This window comes from Staurois parvus, unplaced genomic scaffold, assembly GCF_062004578.1.
Source record: "Staurois parvus isolate SC_StPar_1 unplaced genomic scaffold, SC_StPar_1.0 ptg000048l, whole genome shotgun sequence".
In the NCBI taxonomy this organism is placed as follows: domain Eukaryota; kingdom Metazoa; phylum Chordata; class Amphibia; order Anura; family Ranidae; genus Staurois; species Staurois parvus.
This window is the reverse complement of record NW_028317844.1, coordinates 5,196,455-5,213,272: the sequence shown is the minus strand read 5'-3', so window position 1 is coordinate 5,213,272 and position 16,818 is coordinate 5,196,455. Positions and strand designations below refer to the sequence as shown.

The window sequence follows — 16,818 nt, the reverse complement described above, 5'->3', positions numbered from 1 at the left end:
TTTATATTGTTATTGTACTGTCTCATGTATTGTCTCCCATTGTAATGTACAGCGCTGAGCGAACTGTTGGCACAATATAAATACTGTATTATAATAATAATAGGAAGAAAGCCATGCAGGTTACAATACTGTAATGCCAAGATGTGTAACCTGTGGATCAGAAGCCTGAGTGTTTTTTTGAGTCCACTAATTTAAACAATTGAAACAATCAAGGTATCAAATCCATTTGGGTATCAATAGCACACCATATGGAAGTAAATATGAAACTGCAATAAAACTCTAAGCACTGGTACACACCAGTGCATCTTGTCATGCAATGGTTTGTGGCAATGGAACCATTCAAATAGCTGTGACTCAATTTGCAGCGACTTTGAAAATGGGTTCTGCGTGACTTCATTGCAAGTTGCGTTGACATCTGTTAAATGAGGTCGCACAGATGTGAGCAAGATGCACATGAAATTACGTGGCTTTGAAGTTGCACTGAAGTAGAGTGACTTCAAATCTGCATAGGTGTGAACCAGGGCTAATGCAGGCCATAGATGGGGAGAAAAACTGCAGATTTTTCTTTTAAAAAACAAAAAATCGGTTGTTCAAGTGGCCGACGTTACCATCAATGGTAAAAAAAAAAAAAATCGGCCGATTTTCTACCCGTCTAGAGCCGGCAAAAAGTGTCCCTGCAGAGAGCTCTGCTATTTCTTTGACAGTTCTCTGACAGTTCCTTGACATTTATAGAAGTTGCAACAATGTATCTATTTGTTTCCATTTAGGATACAGATGTTTTTATTCGGAAACAAATAGATACAATGTTTCAACCGCTGTAAATGTCAAGGAACTGTCAGAGAACTGTCAGAAATAGCGGAGCTCTCTGCAGGGACACTTTTTGCTGGACTGGAATTCTTCTTCATCCTCATCCTCTTCTTCTTCTTCTTCATCCTCATCCGCATCCTCTTCTTCTTCCTCTTCTTCATCCGCATCCTCTTCTTCTTCCTCTTCTTCATCCGCATCCTCTTCTTCTTCCTCTTCTTCATCCGCATCCTCTTCTTCTTCCTCTTCATCATCCGCATCCTCCTCTTCATCATCCGCATCCTCCTCTTCATCATCCGCATCCTCCTCTGCATCATCCGCATCCTCCTCTGCATCATCCGCATCCTCCTCTGCATCATCCGCATCCTCCTCTGCATCATCCGCATCCTCCTCTGCATCATCCGCATCCTCCTCTGCATCATCCGCATCCTCCTCTGCATCATCCGCATCCTCCTCTGCATCATCCGCATCCTCCTCTGCATCATCCGCATCCTCCTCTGCATCATCCGCATCCTCCTCTGCATCATCCGCATCCTCTTCTGCATCATCCGCATCCTCTTCTGCATCATCCGCATCCTCTTCTGCATCATCCGCATCCTCTTCCTCTTCTGCATCCGCATCCTCTTCTGCATCCTCTTCCGCATCCTCTTCCTCTTCTGCATCCGCATCCTCTTCCTCTTCTGCATCCGCATCCTCTTCTGCATCCGCATCCTCTTCTGCATCCGCATCCTCTTCTGCATCCGCATCCTCTTCCGCATCCGCATCCTCTTCCGCATCCGCATCCTCTTCCGCATCCGCATCCTCTTCCGCATCCGCATCCTCTTCCGCATCCTCTTCTGCATCCGCATCCTCTTCTGCATCCGCATCCTCTTCTGCATCCGCATCCTCTTCTGCATCCGCATCCTCTTCTGCATCCGCATCCTCTTCTGCATCCGCATCCTCTTCTGCATCCGCATCCTCTTCTGCATCCTCATCCTCTTCTGCATCCTCATCCTCATCCTCTTCATCCTCATCCTCTTCTTCTTCTTCATCCTCACCCTCTTCTTCCTCATCCTCATCCTCTTCTTCATCATCATCCTCCTCTTCATCATCATCCTCCTCTTCATCATCATCCTCCTCTTCATCATCATCCTCCTCTTCATCATCATCCTCATCCTCTTCTTCTTCATCCTCATCCTCTTCTTCATCGTCTTCCTCTTCTTCTTTTTCTTCCTCTTACAGGTCACTGCTCATGCGCAGATTTTTTATCGGTAAAAAATCGGCCGATTTGCCCACTAATTGCCGCGAAAATCGGCTGATCGGCAAAATCGGCCGATTTTTTCCAACTTTACCGAAAAAAAAAAACCGGCCAAAATACCGAAAAACGGCCGACCAAATCGCCCACTAACGATCCGAAAATCGGCCGATTTTATTTTCGACCGAAAAATCGGCCGATTTTCGACCCATCTATGGCCTGCATAAGGGATGGATTTACTAAAACTGGTGCAGAATTTGGTACAGCTGTGCATGATAGCCAATTACCTTCTAACTTCAGCTTTGCATAGAAACCAGTCAACGTTCAGGTTTTATTGCCAGAGTTACACCAGATTTTGCACACTCCAGTTTAAAAAACAAACAAACAAAAAACAAAACAAAAACCCCTAATAATCAACCTCTATACAGACTGGCATGAGTCCAAGCAATGTGGAGCCCAGCTGCTGGACTGACCAGCAGTCAGTCTACTCTACTCTCACTTCTAGAAGAAATTCAAAACTCCTTTTTTCAACATTATCACACTATAGTAATCAAGATATTCCATGAAGAGCAACTTCCAAAGTGCACACAAACTCCTTCCCTTCACACACCAGGCAGTAATCCTTAACGACTGAAATTAACATTTTTAGACAAGCGAGTAATCTGGTCACAAATTTCACTCTAGTGAATGATGCTCCATCAGCCAGGAAAATTTACTAAAACTGGTGAACACAGAATCTGGTGCAGTTGTGCATAGTAACCAATCAGCATTTTACTTCAGCTTGTTCAATTAAGCTTTGACAATAAAACTTGGAAGGTGATTGGTTACTATGCACAGCTGCTCCACATTCTGTGTTCACCAGTTTTAGTAAATCTCCCCCACCCTGTTACAATTTATATACAGTGCATTCCTAAAGTATTCAGACCCCCTTAATTTTTGCCAATTTTGTCATGTTGCAGTCTGATACTACAGTTGTTTAAATTAATTTGTTTTCTCATTAATCTACACTCAGTACCCCATAATGACAAAGTGAGTTTTTGAAATGTTTGCAAATGTATAAAAAAAGGAAAAAAACCTGAAATATCACATTGGCATAACTATTCAGACCCTTTGCAACAACACTTGAAATTTAGCTCAGGTGCCTCCTATTTCTCTTGATTGTTGTGGAGACGTTTCTTCAGCTTGATTGGATATGATCTGGAAAGGCACACACCTCTCTAAAAAAGGCATCACAGCTGACAATGCATACTGTATCAGAGCAAAAGCCATGAGGTCAAAAAGGAACTGCCTGCCGAGCTCAGAGACAGGATTAAAGAAAGGCACAGATCTGAGGAAAGCTACTAAGAAAAAAAAAATTCTGCTGCACTGAAGGTTCTAAAAGCACAGTGGCCTCCATAATTCTCAAACTGCAGAAGAAGTCACAACCAGGACTCTTCCAAGAGTTGGTCGCCCAGCCAAACTGAGCAACCGATGGAGAAGGGCCTTAGTAAGACAGGTGACCAAGAACTTGGTGGTCACGCTGACTGAGCTCCAAAGATCCTATGTGGAGATGGGACAAAGTTCCGGAAGGAAAACCATAACTGCAGCCCTACAGACACCTGGGCTTTATGGCAGAGTGGCTGGATGGAAGACTCTCCTCATTACAAAACACATGAAAGCCTGCTTGAAGTTTGCAAAAAAGCACCTGAGGGACTTTCAGGCTGTGAGTAGATTATCTTGTCTGATGAAACCAAGTGTGAACTGTTTGGACTCAATTCTAAATGTTATGTCTGGAGGAAACCAGGTTATCACCTGCCCAATACCATTCCAAAAGCAAAGCATGGTGGTGGCAGCATCATGCTGTGGGGGAGTTTTTCAGCAGCAGGGACTGGGAAACTGGTCAAGTTTGAGGGAAAGCTGAATTGAGCAAAGTACAGAGATATCTTCAATGAAAACCTGTTTTACAGCACTAAGACCCTCAGAGTGGGCTGAAGGTTCACCTTCCAACATGACAACGATCCTAAGCACACAGCCAAGAAAAAACAGGAGTGGCTTAGAGACAACCTGTGAATGTCCTAGAGTGGCCCAGCCAGAGGCCTGACTTGAACCCTATTAAAACATCTCTGGAGAGACCTGAAAATGGCTGTCCACCAACAGTCACCATCCAACCTGACTGAGCTTGAGAAGATTTGCAAAGAAGAATGGCAGAAAATCCCCCAATCCAGGTGTGCAAGGCTTGTCGGGTCGTATCCAAAGGACTCAAGGCTGTAATTGCTGCCAAAGGTGCTTCAACAAAGTACTGAGTAAAGGGTATTACTAGTACTGTATTTTGTATGTTTTGTAGAAGTTTTTTTTGTTTGTTTAAAACGATTCCATTGCTTGTAAAACCCTAGGTCCTGTACACCTGTTACATCCAGCTTATATTCCACCAGCTGGATAATAAGATATTGATGCTTGTGATTCACATAATAGGTGTCTCAGATGGGATTGTAAGAACAATGCATTGTATGAAAGGCACTGAAGATAAACATGTTTAAACCGGTAAAGGATAAAACACCATGTAAGAACTAAAGCTAGATCATACACAGCCCAATGAGAAAAAATATATATATTCCTCCATACACAGTCTTTACCACTGGGCTCTTTGAATCTTTCAACTTTTTTTGAGTTGTGTAGTGCCAACAGGTTCACCTACAGCTCGAATTTCACCAAAATTATCAGGGATTCGAACAAATTCAAGCTATCTATGGCTAGTTTAAGACTGTATTTACTTAAGAATGTAAAAATGCTTTTATGGAGGAACTGGATATTATAGCTTAATTTATGAATAAATTATATTGTTATGTTGTTGTAGGTCTCAAGAAATGAGACTGCTGCCAAGAGAAGATACAAAAAATATATATAGTTAAGAATATTTATTGTTTTAAATTAAATAATTAAAAAAATTAAGCTGATGATTAATACAAAGATCTTGCTATGGTGTTATATTAAGATGTGACGATGTCATTAAAATTCATTGCTTAGCATTAGGTTTTAAATAATGGCACTGATTTGAGATAAAAGTGTGCTCAGATTAATAGGAGCTTCATAACCACCTGATCAGCATTAGCAGGGTTGTTTCTTTAAATAAATTATTTATCCAAATTATTTACCTTGCTTTCTCTTTCAAGCTCACTCCTTAGCCATTCAAAGTCACTGTATCTTCTGCGGACACTAGACTCTTTCAGCTTAAAAATTGGAAGGTTTGTCTGCAAAAACAAGAGTGTGAGATGTTGAGGTACATTTATTTAACCAATAAATTGTAAACATTAATTCAATTACAATCTATAAGCAGCATTTAAAGCTTAAAATATACAGTTGAAAAACATTTTGGGAACCATTTGCCTGCTAAGGAATGTATAATTCTGTAAGTAGTTCAGTAATCCAGGCAGGCATTAACAACTCTTGAACTTCCAGTACAGCTCAGTTCATACAGAACTCAACTAGTTAAATGGGCAAATGAAGTAGCAGCAGACTGCTGAGTCAACAATCTGCTTTCTCCTTCTTTCAGTATCTCCCACCATTACCAGACCGCAATATTTTGGCGTCTGACCGGCTCCCAATGCTGTTCTTCACATGCCTTGGTACAGGGAATGATGGAAAAGATTTTAAAAAATACAATAAAAATAAGGTATACATAATGGCACTATTTTAATGTTGAGCACTGCCTTCATATTGCATGGTGGATGGACCAATTTTGCCATTTTCTTACGGAAAGTACAAACATTTGCAGAATGCTCAGAACCAAAACATTTGTTAAGGGGATTGAAGCCCAAGTTAAAAAAACAAAACAAAATCAGCACAAGGAACATGTTGCTTGTGCTACTGATTGCTGTTTTAGTCGAAATTCCTCTTTCTGATCCCTCCCTCCATAGCTGTGATCTGTTTCCATGTGTTTATTACTTACTTTTTGATTTTGCCGTTTAATACTTAATTAAAAGAGTATTCGAATCGTAAGCAAAGTCCCACAATGCAGGTGGAATATAGCAAAACAGCCAAACCTAGAAGATCTACTTTCAATATGCTGACCAGCCTTTATTGATCATGATCCACGTCAGCTTGTGTTTCATAACAGCTAGGTCTACTACCGGTTTCTTCAAGGCGGCCGCTATAGCGATTGTTGCCGCAAGAAACAAAGTAGATGAGGGTCTGAGCATCACTAAAGGCTCATTAAGGAGAACCACTCTAGGGTTTTACACTATATTCATCAAAGTCACTGAATAAATCGGTGCGTGAACTCACACCCAAAACTTATGAATTTAACTGTGATCTTTTGATGCTGCAGGGGTTAATGGAGCCAAGGGACAAATCATAGGCTCTCATTAACCTCCCTGGCGGTATTCCCGAGTGTAGCTCGGGGTAAAGTTTCAGCACCACAAGCGGTAACCCCGAGCTACACTCGGGAATACCTTGCAGCGTTGCTCCGGGATCTCTTCTTCACTTACCTTGTCCTTCGCTCCCGCAATGTTCCTCCTGCAGTGTCCCCGGCAATGTCCTCCGGCCGATGCCAGCATCTGTCTTCCGGGTTCCGTTCCCTCCGATGCCAAGACGTACAGGGACGGAACTGGCAGGAAATTTGAATGTTGCAAAAGTGACATTCACTGAATTCACTAAAATCACATAGTAAAACATTACTGTATCAAAGCATTTCACATACATTTTGTCCTTAGTGCTTTGTCCTGTGCCCTGCCTGCATTTTTACTGTTCTTTCTGCCTGGAAACTGAGAAACGCCCATGGCGTCCCTTTAGGTCAAAAGCGGTTTTAGACCAGCTAGAGAACAGCGATAGTAAATCTGAACCACTTGCAGAATTGAGTGATAATGATTCGTGGGGAAATTCCTCATCAGACACTGAAAACTATTTTGCGACTTTGCTCAGTGATGTGCGAACTTGGCGCTATATTTCAAATTTCAGTGTTTTTGGTTTGATTATATTATTGAATTAAATGTATTAAATTTTTTTTTGGGGTTATTTCTTAAATTATAATTAATGATTTCGTGTTTCAAATTTTAACATACCCGGGATATTTACTACACTCTTGCTCGGACAGATTTCAGTGAGTTATTACTAAAAATTACAGGCCTACAATAAAGAAAATACATATTTCCATGGAAAAAAATTTACTTCTGAGCACAGAAATATTGACATCAGACCGCTAGGGAGGCTACAGAATGCTGACTGTTCCTGCCCTTTTTGCCCCCCCCCCTCTCAATTCAGAGAACCTGTACTATAGCTTCCATCAGTGAAAAAAAATCTGTAATTACACTAAAATTACGCCTCCACAATTTTGTTTGTTAATGTGTGCAGGGAACACCATGTGCAGTGAAAAGCAAAAAGGGCTTGAAAAATATTTTTTCTTTTGTACTCAGAGGGCCAGGCACCACCTTGAATACTTTGAGACAAATATATTATTATATTTTGGAACTAAAACACTTTCTGGCAACATACCTGTTATAGCAAGAAGTTTCCTGTATTTAACCACTTCCTGTCCGGACATTTTTACCCCCTTCCTGTCCAGGGCAATTTTCAGCTTTCAGCTATCACACTTTGAATGACAATTGCGCGGTCATGCGACACTGTACCCATATGAATTTTTTACCATTTTTTTTGAGACAGATAAAGCTTTATTTTGGTGGTATTTATTCACCGCTGGGATTTTTATTTTTTTTGCTATGTAAATGAAAAAGTCCAAAAATGTTGAAAAAAAAAAAAAAAAAAAAAAAAAGTGTTTTTCTTATAAAATTTTGCAAATAAATAATCTTTCATCATAAATCTTGGCCGAAATGTATTCCATTATCTTTTTAGTAAAAAAAAATAAGCCAAATTAGTTTATAACCAAAAAATTATAATTTTTAAACATTTTTTTTTAATTTTTTTTTTTTTTTTTTTACATACTGTCACCCTAGCAGTACAGTGTAACACACTGTGTTACACTGTACTACTTGTGGGGGGTGATGAAGATTTTTTTTTTTTTTTACAGTGATTGCTTTTACACCCGTATAGGATGTAAAAGCAATCATTTCTCCTCTGTCTGCATTCTTGCAGCCATTGAGAAATACTGAGTGAGCTGTGATTGGTCACAGCTTGTCACATGGTACAAGGCTGTTGTGAATAGCCTTGTACCATGTGACCTCTGATCATTCACAGATTTCACACGAAGTAAGCAATGATGTCACAAGTGACATCTTGCTTACTACTTTGCATGTGATCACTGATTGGCCAATCAGTGATCACATGATCGGGATCCCGTCCGACGATCGGTGTTTCACTGTGTCCGGAGGACACAGCGGGCACCGGACCGCTGTGCTGCATGCTCCCAGGGAGCGCGCACAGATAGAAATGGCGGGTGCCGTTTATGAACGGTAACCTGCCCCTGGAGTGCCATCGTCCTGCCGTTTATAAACAGCAGGTGGACGGCAAGTGGTTAAGTGCTCAATCACACTGGAATGTGGTGCAGGAGAGCAGTGTTCCAGTGCGGCTTCCTACACTGCATTCCGATCGCAATGCCCTTGGGATTTGCTGCGGGGGGGTACGTTAAAGTTAACGACACCCAAAACATGGGTTGCAAACGCATTGCATTTGCCCAAACCAAACTGCATGGTACAAAGTACCATGCGATGCGGTTGCCATGCGTTTAGAAAAAAAAAAAAAAGTAGTGTGAAATGAATGGGTAAGAAATCGCACCACATAGACCCGCATATGAATCGCACAGCACGTTCCCGTGTGATTCACATCAAGGAACAGGGTGAACCGGCCCTTAAGAACTAGGTAATTGGACACTTTGAGGCCGTGAAATCTCTAGCACTCCCTGTCAATCATTAAAGTTCCCTCTGCTTCCTATTATGTCAGTTGGTTCCCAGCACAGAACCACCATGACTTCTCTTGACAGGACAGAGGCAAAAGGCAGGAGCCAGCGGGTGTTATGTGCTCTCAAGCACCGTTTGTAGAACGTGAAGCTGCAGATGACAGGAGATGCTATAATGAGTCATCTGTGCTTGTAGTGGCTGTGCTACTGAACTGGGAGGGCAGATGATAATTGTGGGAGAATGGCTACAATGAGCCCAGGATACTTTCTTGCTACAATATTGATCAAGAATGCTCTGCCTAGCTAGAGCAAATGACAGTGCACGCGCTGGACTGTAAAGCCCCATATTATCGGTTCTTGCTGGGTAGAGCCATCTCCTTGCAATATGCTGTGCTCATACTGACAGCTGATTGGGAACACTACCTGCCTAGAGCAGAAAATGCAGTACCAGCTTTGTTTTTTAACATTTATTCAGTCACAATGACCTGTAACCGAAGAACTTTCAAGGAAGATCTGCTTAAAGTTAGCCATAGATGGATCAAATCTCAGCTGATTTAGCAGGGACTGACTGAGATTTGATCCATCTATGGGCAGGCTGGTTGTACTGAAATTGATCCATTGATCGGCCTAAGTACAACCAACCTGTCGGATTTTTGTTCATGCGATCACTGCGGGTGGCTACAGCCTCCTGCGGTGATCATTGTGTTCTACTAATTGTGAAGGCTCTCTGCTGGAAGAACATAATAGCACTACGAGAAGGATTCCCTCCTTCAACATTGATTGTGTTGATAGGAGAATCAAGCAATATCCTTTCACCTATGGTTTAAGAAAAAATAATTGCATAATCTATGGACTGCTTTACTGTGGTGGGAGTCCTAACGAGCATCCATGGGATTTGCTGGTTCATCGTTGTACTCTCTTGCAGCTGACGTGGAAAACAACATGGCAGCGTCCAGCAGCAATCTACAGAATTTTTAAAGCTGTGAAAGAGAAAGCTTGGGAGGCAAACACCTCCGATGAAGGTAAAACATTTATATTACACATAGCAACTGAAAAAAAAAAAAATGGAGGACAGGGTCTCTTTGTGTGCATGCTATATGTGTAAAGGTGATGGTTTTGGGGGAAGGTCACTGCAATAACACTGAACCTGAAAAAGTGTTCGGCACCGAGTGCTCTGTATGCATATATGTGGGTTTCAGAACCATAGAAAGCCTGAGGAAACAACCAGCCAATAAAGAGCATCACTCAAAAGCCAAACCTTATGCATTAGTCAATGGCAAACAAAGCAGAAGATGATGGCTACTGCTGCTACTACTACTACTACTACTACTTCATCATCATCAATCGGAAATAATCAGCCACTTTAACTGGCAGGCTGAGGTTTGGCTCATTCCATCAAAATAATAATCATAGTAATAATAATAATAATAATAATAAGAGTATTTATTATTATTATTATTATACAGTATTTATAAAGTGCCAATAGTTCGCTCAGCGCTGTACATTACAAAGGGGGACAGAACATGTGACAGAACAATACCAATACAATGCAAAACATGAGGGGATTGAGGGCCCTGCTCTTTCGAGCTTACAATCTAGGAGGGAGGGGATGGTGGCACAGGAGGAGATAGCTGTGGGGGATGGAGTGGTAGGAAGAGTGGAGGAGGTCGGCAAGTTAGCAGGGGGTGGGGTAGGCTTCCCTTAAGAGATGGGTTTTCAGGGTGCGCCTAAAGGAGAGGAGAGTAGGTGATAATCTGATGGGTTGGGGCAGGGAGTTCCAGAGGATGGGTGACACCCTGGAGAAGTCCTGGAGGCGGGCATGGGAGGAGGAGACCAGGGAACTAGAGAGAAGGAGGTCTTGTGAAGAGCGGAGTGTGCGTGCTGGGCGGTACTTGGATATTAGGTCGGTGATGTAGTTCGGGGCAGTATGATGGACAGCTTTGTACGTCAGTGTTAGGATTTTGAATTTGATCCATTGGGCAATCGGAAGCCAGTGGAGGGATTGGCAGAGGGGGGTGGTGGAGATGGAGCGGTTGGAAAGGTGAATGAGTCTGGCAGCCGTATTCAGGATCGACTGAAGCGGGGATAGCCAGCGGCGAGGCAGGCCAGTGAGGAGGGAGTTGCAGTAGTCGAGTCGTGATATGATGAGGGAGTGGATTAGCTGTTTAGTGGTTTCTGGGGTTAGGAACGTGCGGATTTAAAGTATTTAAAAAAATACTTTACTACATCACCATTAAGGCCTCGTTTACACCATGGTGCAGAGACGTGAGACTTTCTGTACATCTTCAGCAAGGGAACAAAGAAAACAATTGTTCTTTATGTGCCCTGTTCACACCACAACAATGGTATACCATGAAATGTGTATAAAACACGCTCCAAGTCATAGTATTGCTATACTGCTAAAGTACTGGCCAGCCTCCTGCCTTTTCGCAATCTCCTGGCATCACACAAACACACAATCAGAAGAGAAGAGGCAAGCAGTAATTTACAGAACAGTCTAATGGAAGATTTGTTTCTTTTTTTAGTGCAAGAATATTGTGGCACGAGTGCATGCTGGCATTCACGTTCTGTGAACAGTACGCTTTAAGCAAAACAAGGCTGTTTTTTTTTATTTTTTTTTATTCACAAGGCAGGAGTAAAGTGGTCATGAAGCTGGCAAAATCATAAATCAGGTATTAAGAATGGTATCAGCTGGCTTTTTACCCGACTTCAACTCTTCATGTTTGGTGTCAGAGAAAAAAGGAGAAGATAGAAGTCTTTACAGCTTAGCGTTTTCTGCAGGTGATATTTTGCATTTCAAAGTCCCTCCTCTCAAATTACTTTACAAAAGGGGATTAGCTGCTCTCTTCTAGTGACCCTGTAAAGATCAAGTTTGGGAAGACTGTTTAGAAGAATTTTCATACACTGAGTACGGAAGTCTATAAAGTTAATCTCTGAAATAACAGATCAAGTTTACATATACAATACAAGCAGTAGAAGTGCCAATTCATCTCATTTTACCATGCATTTTCCTCATTCTGAACTTTTGACATAATGATGGGCGTGAAAAAGAGAGGGGAAAAAAAAAAAAAAAAAAAAAAAAAAAAAAAAAAGACACACAAAACACACAATTCCTGCGTGGGTCTAAAGGGAAATTATTTTTTTTTCCACAAAACCGTTAAAATCCTGGAAATTCCCCACTTACACGTTTTCAAGAGTCATACCAGTAACAAACTATAGACAGAAGAGTCTCAGGATGTTGATTAGATTGGTCTTAAACACTGCAGTACTGCTAAAAGGAAAAGTTCAAAACAAAAAACACCTCTGAAATATGGAGCAGGTATGCTTTGCTCTACATCTTTCAGTGTCATGAGAGAGCCCAGAAAGTGGACTGCTAGGATCACTTTTACATAAAAGAAACAAAAAGTGACACCAGGATGATGCCTGTAGCTGCAGGGTCATCCCGAAATAACCACTGAAAGCCCAGGATGTCATATCACGTCCTATGGGCAGGAAGTGGTTAATCTTTTCTCTTATTAACAATTTCCAATTTTTCAATTTACCATTGTTTAATTCTGCCAGCACCAAATCAGTAGTACATAACCCCACTAGCAATCACTGTCAAACTTCATAGCCTACGTATAATGTAATAACAATCTTACAACAATCCAACTGCTGTAATTTATAAATTTGTTGATGCATATAGAACCCACCTTAAAGTTGTAAACCCTTACATATACCCAGTTAAGTGACTGGCCTCAGGTAATACACAGAGATGAAACAAATCCTCCTACATAAGTTGCATCTGTTTATCTGCAGTATTCCCTTCTATACATCCGTTCAACATTCAGATTTCATCAGGGTGGATTTGATTTAAATCACTAGTGAAAAGACTCAATTTAATCATAGTTTGTAAAGAGCAACTGTCATCGCTGTCCCACAGCGGCTCTTCCTCTGATCAGCTGTTGACTCACCGACAGTCCCATTCACTTTAATGGGACGGCTGGTGATGCGGCAGTGACACAACAAAGTGAGGGAAGTGGCAGCAGCAGGTGAGTGGATGCCCGCTAACAGGCACTGCCATGATGGATCTAAAATGACAGGTGTTCTTTAAATGTAAGGAATCCGGGAGCTCAATGGAGCAATCTCCCCTTTGTTTACTTTTTCACGTGACTTCAATGCCCATTAAGGCCTATAAGCGTAGTGTTATGCCTCATCTTCTGAACGAGGCTAGATCTTTGATCCCTAGGTTCTGGAAACAGTCTGAGTGCCCCACGCTTTCGGATTGGAAACAGGAAGTGGATAGAATCATGGATGCTGAGCGTTGGGTCCATCTGGTTAGAGGTCAGGGGGGAGAAATTTAAATATATCTGGCAGGGGTGGATGTATTACTCCTCTGAGATGCCAGATGCATGAGTTTTCTCGGGTAACTCTGCTATTTTGTGCTCCCAGCCTATGCTGATATGTGCACTTGGGTACTTTATATTGCTGTTTGGATGATATTGCTTCTGCAGATCTGATTCACTGGATGTTTTATGGAAGTTTGATTTTTTTTTTTTTTCCTTTTCTCCTTTACCTTCTTTCTCTACCTTGTTCTTTTTCTTTTCATTTATTTGCTTGAAATATTGGAATTACTAATTGTCATAGATATTCCACTTATGTGCGATTTTGGCCAAGGTATTTGTTTACCGCTGTTGTTCTACGGTTTATTACTGCTTCCTTGTCAGATTGAGATATATCTGCTGACTTACTGTTTACTCTATGTCATCAGAAAATGTTAATAAAGATTGATTATAAAAATAAAAAAAATTTAAGTAATCCAACTCATTCTTGCTGCTAGTTAGAATCTTTAATATTTGCAAACCAAATGAAGGTTTCCTTTTTAGAATAATAAGCTGTCAGGTTAGTAAAACGGCGATATCAGAACCGATTTTAGGTTAATAGGTTCATCACACCTAGTTGGAGAACTACTCAGATTCTTTTATTGCATGTTTTTTCTCATTCTTACTGTGAAATTGTGTGAATGCATCAATTTCGTCATAAATTTAGCCCAAAATGTATTCTGCTACATGTCTTTGCTAAAACAAAATCCCAATATGTGTAAATGAATTGATTTACGTTAAAGTTCTAGCGTTTACAAATCGCAGTATAGATATAGAATTTTTTTTAACCTCCTCGGCGGTCTGATTATTTTTGATTTTTGGCGCTGAAAGCGGTACCATTATTTTGCATGGAAATATGTAGTTTTTTTATTGTAGGCTGTAATTTTTAGGAATAACTCACTGAAATCTGTCCGAACAAGAGTCTAGTAAACATCCCGGGTATGATAAAATTTGAAACACGAAATCATAAATTATAATTTAATAAATAATCATAAAAAATAATATAATAATAATAAATTTAATTCAATAATATAATCAAACCAAAAACACTGAAATTTGAAATACAGAGGCAAATTCGCACATCGCTGAGCAAAGTCGCAAAATCGTTTTCAGTGTCTGATGACGAATTTCCCCACGAATCATCAATCAATTCTGCAAGTGGTTCTGATTTACTATCGCTGTTCTCTAGCTGGTCTAAAACCGCTTTTGGCGTAAAGGGACGCTTTTTGGATGCCATGGACTTTTCTAAGTTTCCAGGCAGAAAGAACAGTCAAAATGCAGGCAGGGCACAGGACAAAGCAGTTGGGACAAAATGTATGTGAAATGCATTGAAACAGCAATGTTTTACTATGTAATAATCATTTTTTAAAAAATGAAATTTTAAAAAAATTTCAAATTTGCCGCCGGTTCCGGTGCCTATATGTCCCGACGTCACAGGGACCAGAACACGGAGACCGGATGCCGGCATCGGCCGGAGGAGATGGCCGGGGACGCTGCAGGGGACACATCGTGGGAGCGAAGGACAAGGTAAGTTCTGCAGCGACTCCCTGAGCAACGCTGCATGGTAAGCCCGAGTGTAGCTCGGGGGTTACCGCTCTTGGTACTCAAATTTTACCCCAAGCTACACTCGGGAATACCGCTAAGGAGGTTAAACATTTTTTATTTTTACCAGTAATGGCGGCGATCAGCGACTTATAGCATGACTGCAGCAGGCATTCTGATACTGGGGGGGAAGGGGGGTACTGACTTGGGGTCACTGACATCCTTAGTGACACCAATACAGTGATCAGTGCTAGAAAAAAAAAAAAAAAAAGCTGTACTAATGGCACTGGGCAAAAAAGGGTTAACATGAAGGGCAATCAAAGGGTTAACTTTGTGCTGTTTTACTTGTGTCTGTGCTTCACTGGGATCACACTGCTTTGGATGGCTGTGCACAACCATTCAAAGCAGTGTGCACGAGCTGACAGGGAGGAGAATTGTATTGTTTACATACAGTTCTCCTACCCATCGGAGATGCTCAACAATCACCGGGTGCTGGTGAGTAATCACCGTCCGGGACCCGCTGACTGACAGCCACAGCCGCGAATGGCGGTGCGGGTGGGGTGCACACCCCCTACCTTGAAATGCAAAATCACATTATATATATATATATATATATATATGATTGTGTGCCACCCTGTAGCAGTATATCTACTATAGGGCAGTCGGTGAGCGGTTAATAACTAGCTTTATTCATCAAATGACAAAAGAAACTGCTTGAGTATTGAGCTAGTTTGCCAATGAAAGTAGTTAGAAACATTTGAAATGCTTGTTATCCCCTTCGTTTACCAACATTTGATTCGGCTTTTGCCAGTGTCACAATAGTTGTATAAAAGTCCACCAATAATCACGGTCAAACTTCTGTGCCCAGTCCAGATTTGCCTCTTCTTCTATATTATCCACCCAGAGATATGGGAATAAGTGGGGATATCACATTTTTATTTCTCTATCCTTTATAGATCAAAGCCTTTTCCTTCCACACTATCATCTGTGTTGGGGGAATACGTTGGGATATCAGTACTAGATCATTTTTAAATACAGGCAACCAAGTGTCAGCACTGCGCCAATTACAGAGAAAAGGCTCATTTGGTATTTTAAGGGAATTGTTTTTTTTTACCTGAGAACCAGATAAACTTAATTTTTCAGATTACAAATATTGTTCATTTGACCAATCAGACGTTAAAATATACACTTTAATGCCAAAGGCAAGACTTTTAAATATTTCCAGTACACAAGTTGATGCTCACATTACTTACTGTACATTAACATTGAACTTCAAGGCTGTACTAGTGATGAGAAACAAGAGCATATTGGATTGACATAACATTTAGTCAATAGGAAACAAGTTTTTCTGCTTCGTCAACAATATTTCATTTAAATCCATTCAAACAAAAGAAGGTAAGGCAACTCTCCAGGATCCTTGCACTGTGTTTGGTGTGGGGACTATCACTTTAGCCAGCACCACCAGCAGGCATGTTGGGTTCTGTTTGGTGGTAATAATGTGATATAGTCACTAGAGTACTACAAGGATGCTGAACTGTTTTTTCTTTGGACTGATTTGGTGTTTGGTACAGACCCAGCCTGGAGCACAGTCTGGCTGGAATTGCTTTAGATTAGTAGTGGTGGCGTGGAGCAAGGCTGCATACATTCTTACATGTTATAACATTTTAAACTTGCAAAACGTACATAAGTTATCCAATTTAGGACTGCCCGCAATGTGCAGCATGTACAGTCACAGCAACGTACTTGTACTTTGCTGGCCTCTTTCGAGTACATAGCGCACATATCAGCAGGTCCCCGCCAATAATTCATGGTTGGGACCTGCTGATCAACTGTGTCCAATCACAGCCCAGAGCCCTGTGTTGACAGTCAACACAGAGCTCTATATAGGAGGGAAAATACAGTATTTGTTTCTTCTTCCTGCAAAGCAGGGAAAAGGATAAAGATTTTTAGTAAAAAGCAGCACATAATACACACATTAACACTTGTTACAAAAACACTTATTGGGATTTTATTTATCAAAGACATGTAGCAGAACACATTGCGGCCCAAATTTA

The 16,818-nt window shown here is 41.1% G+C and overlaps 2 protein-coding genes across 2 annotated transcripts in view; both read right to left on the bottom strand.

The window, feature by feature from the left end:
• SNX3 (sorting nexin 3) overlaps nt 1-16,818 on the bottom strand; it is a 42,658-nt gene that overhangs the window by 2,539 nt on the left and 23,301 nt on the right. Inside the window, exon 2 of the mRNA XM_089664838.1 lies at nt 5,170-5,265. Coding sequence (XP_089520964.1) covers nt 5,170-5,265 — 96 coding nt within the window. The remainder of the gene's footprint in view (nt 1-5,169; nt 5,266-16,818) is intronic.
• On the bottom strand, nt 394-4,027 carry LOC149470318 (uncharacterized). Its single transcript, XM_089665395.1, has 3 exons — nt 4,018-4,027; nt 890-1,748; nt 394-415 (listed from the first exon to the last, which is right to left on the bottom strand). The coding sequence occupies exons 1-3, from the start codon at nt 4,025-4,027 to the stop codon at nt 394-396; spliced, it is 891 nt and encodes a 296-aa protein (XP_089521521.1).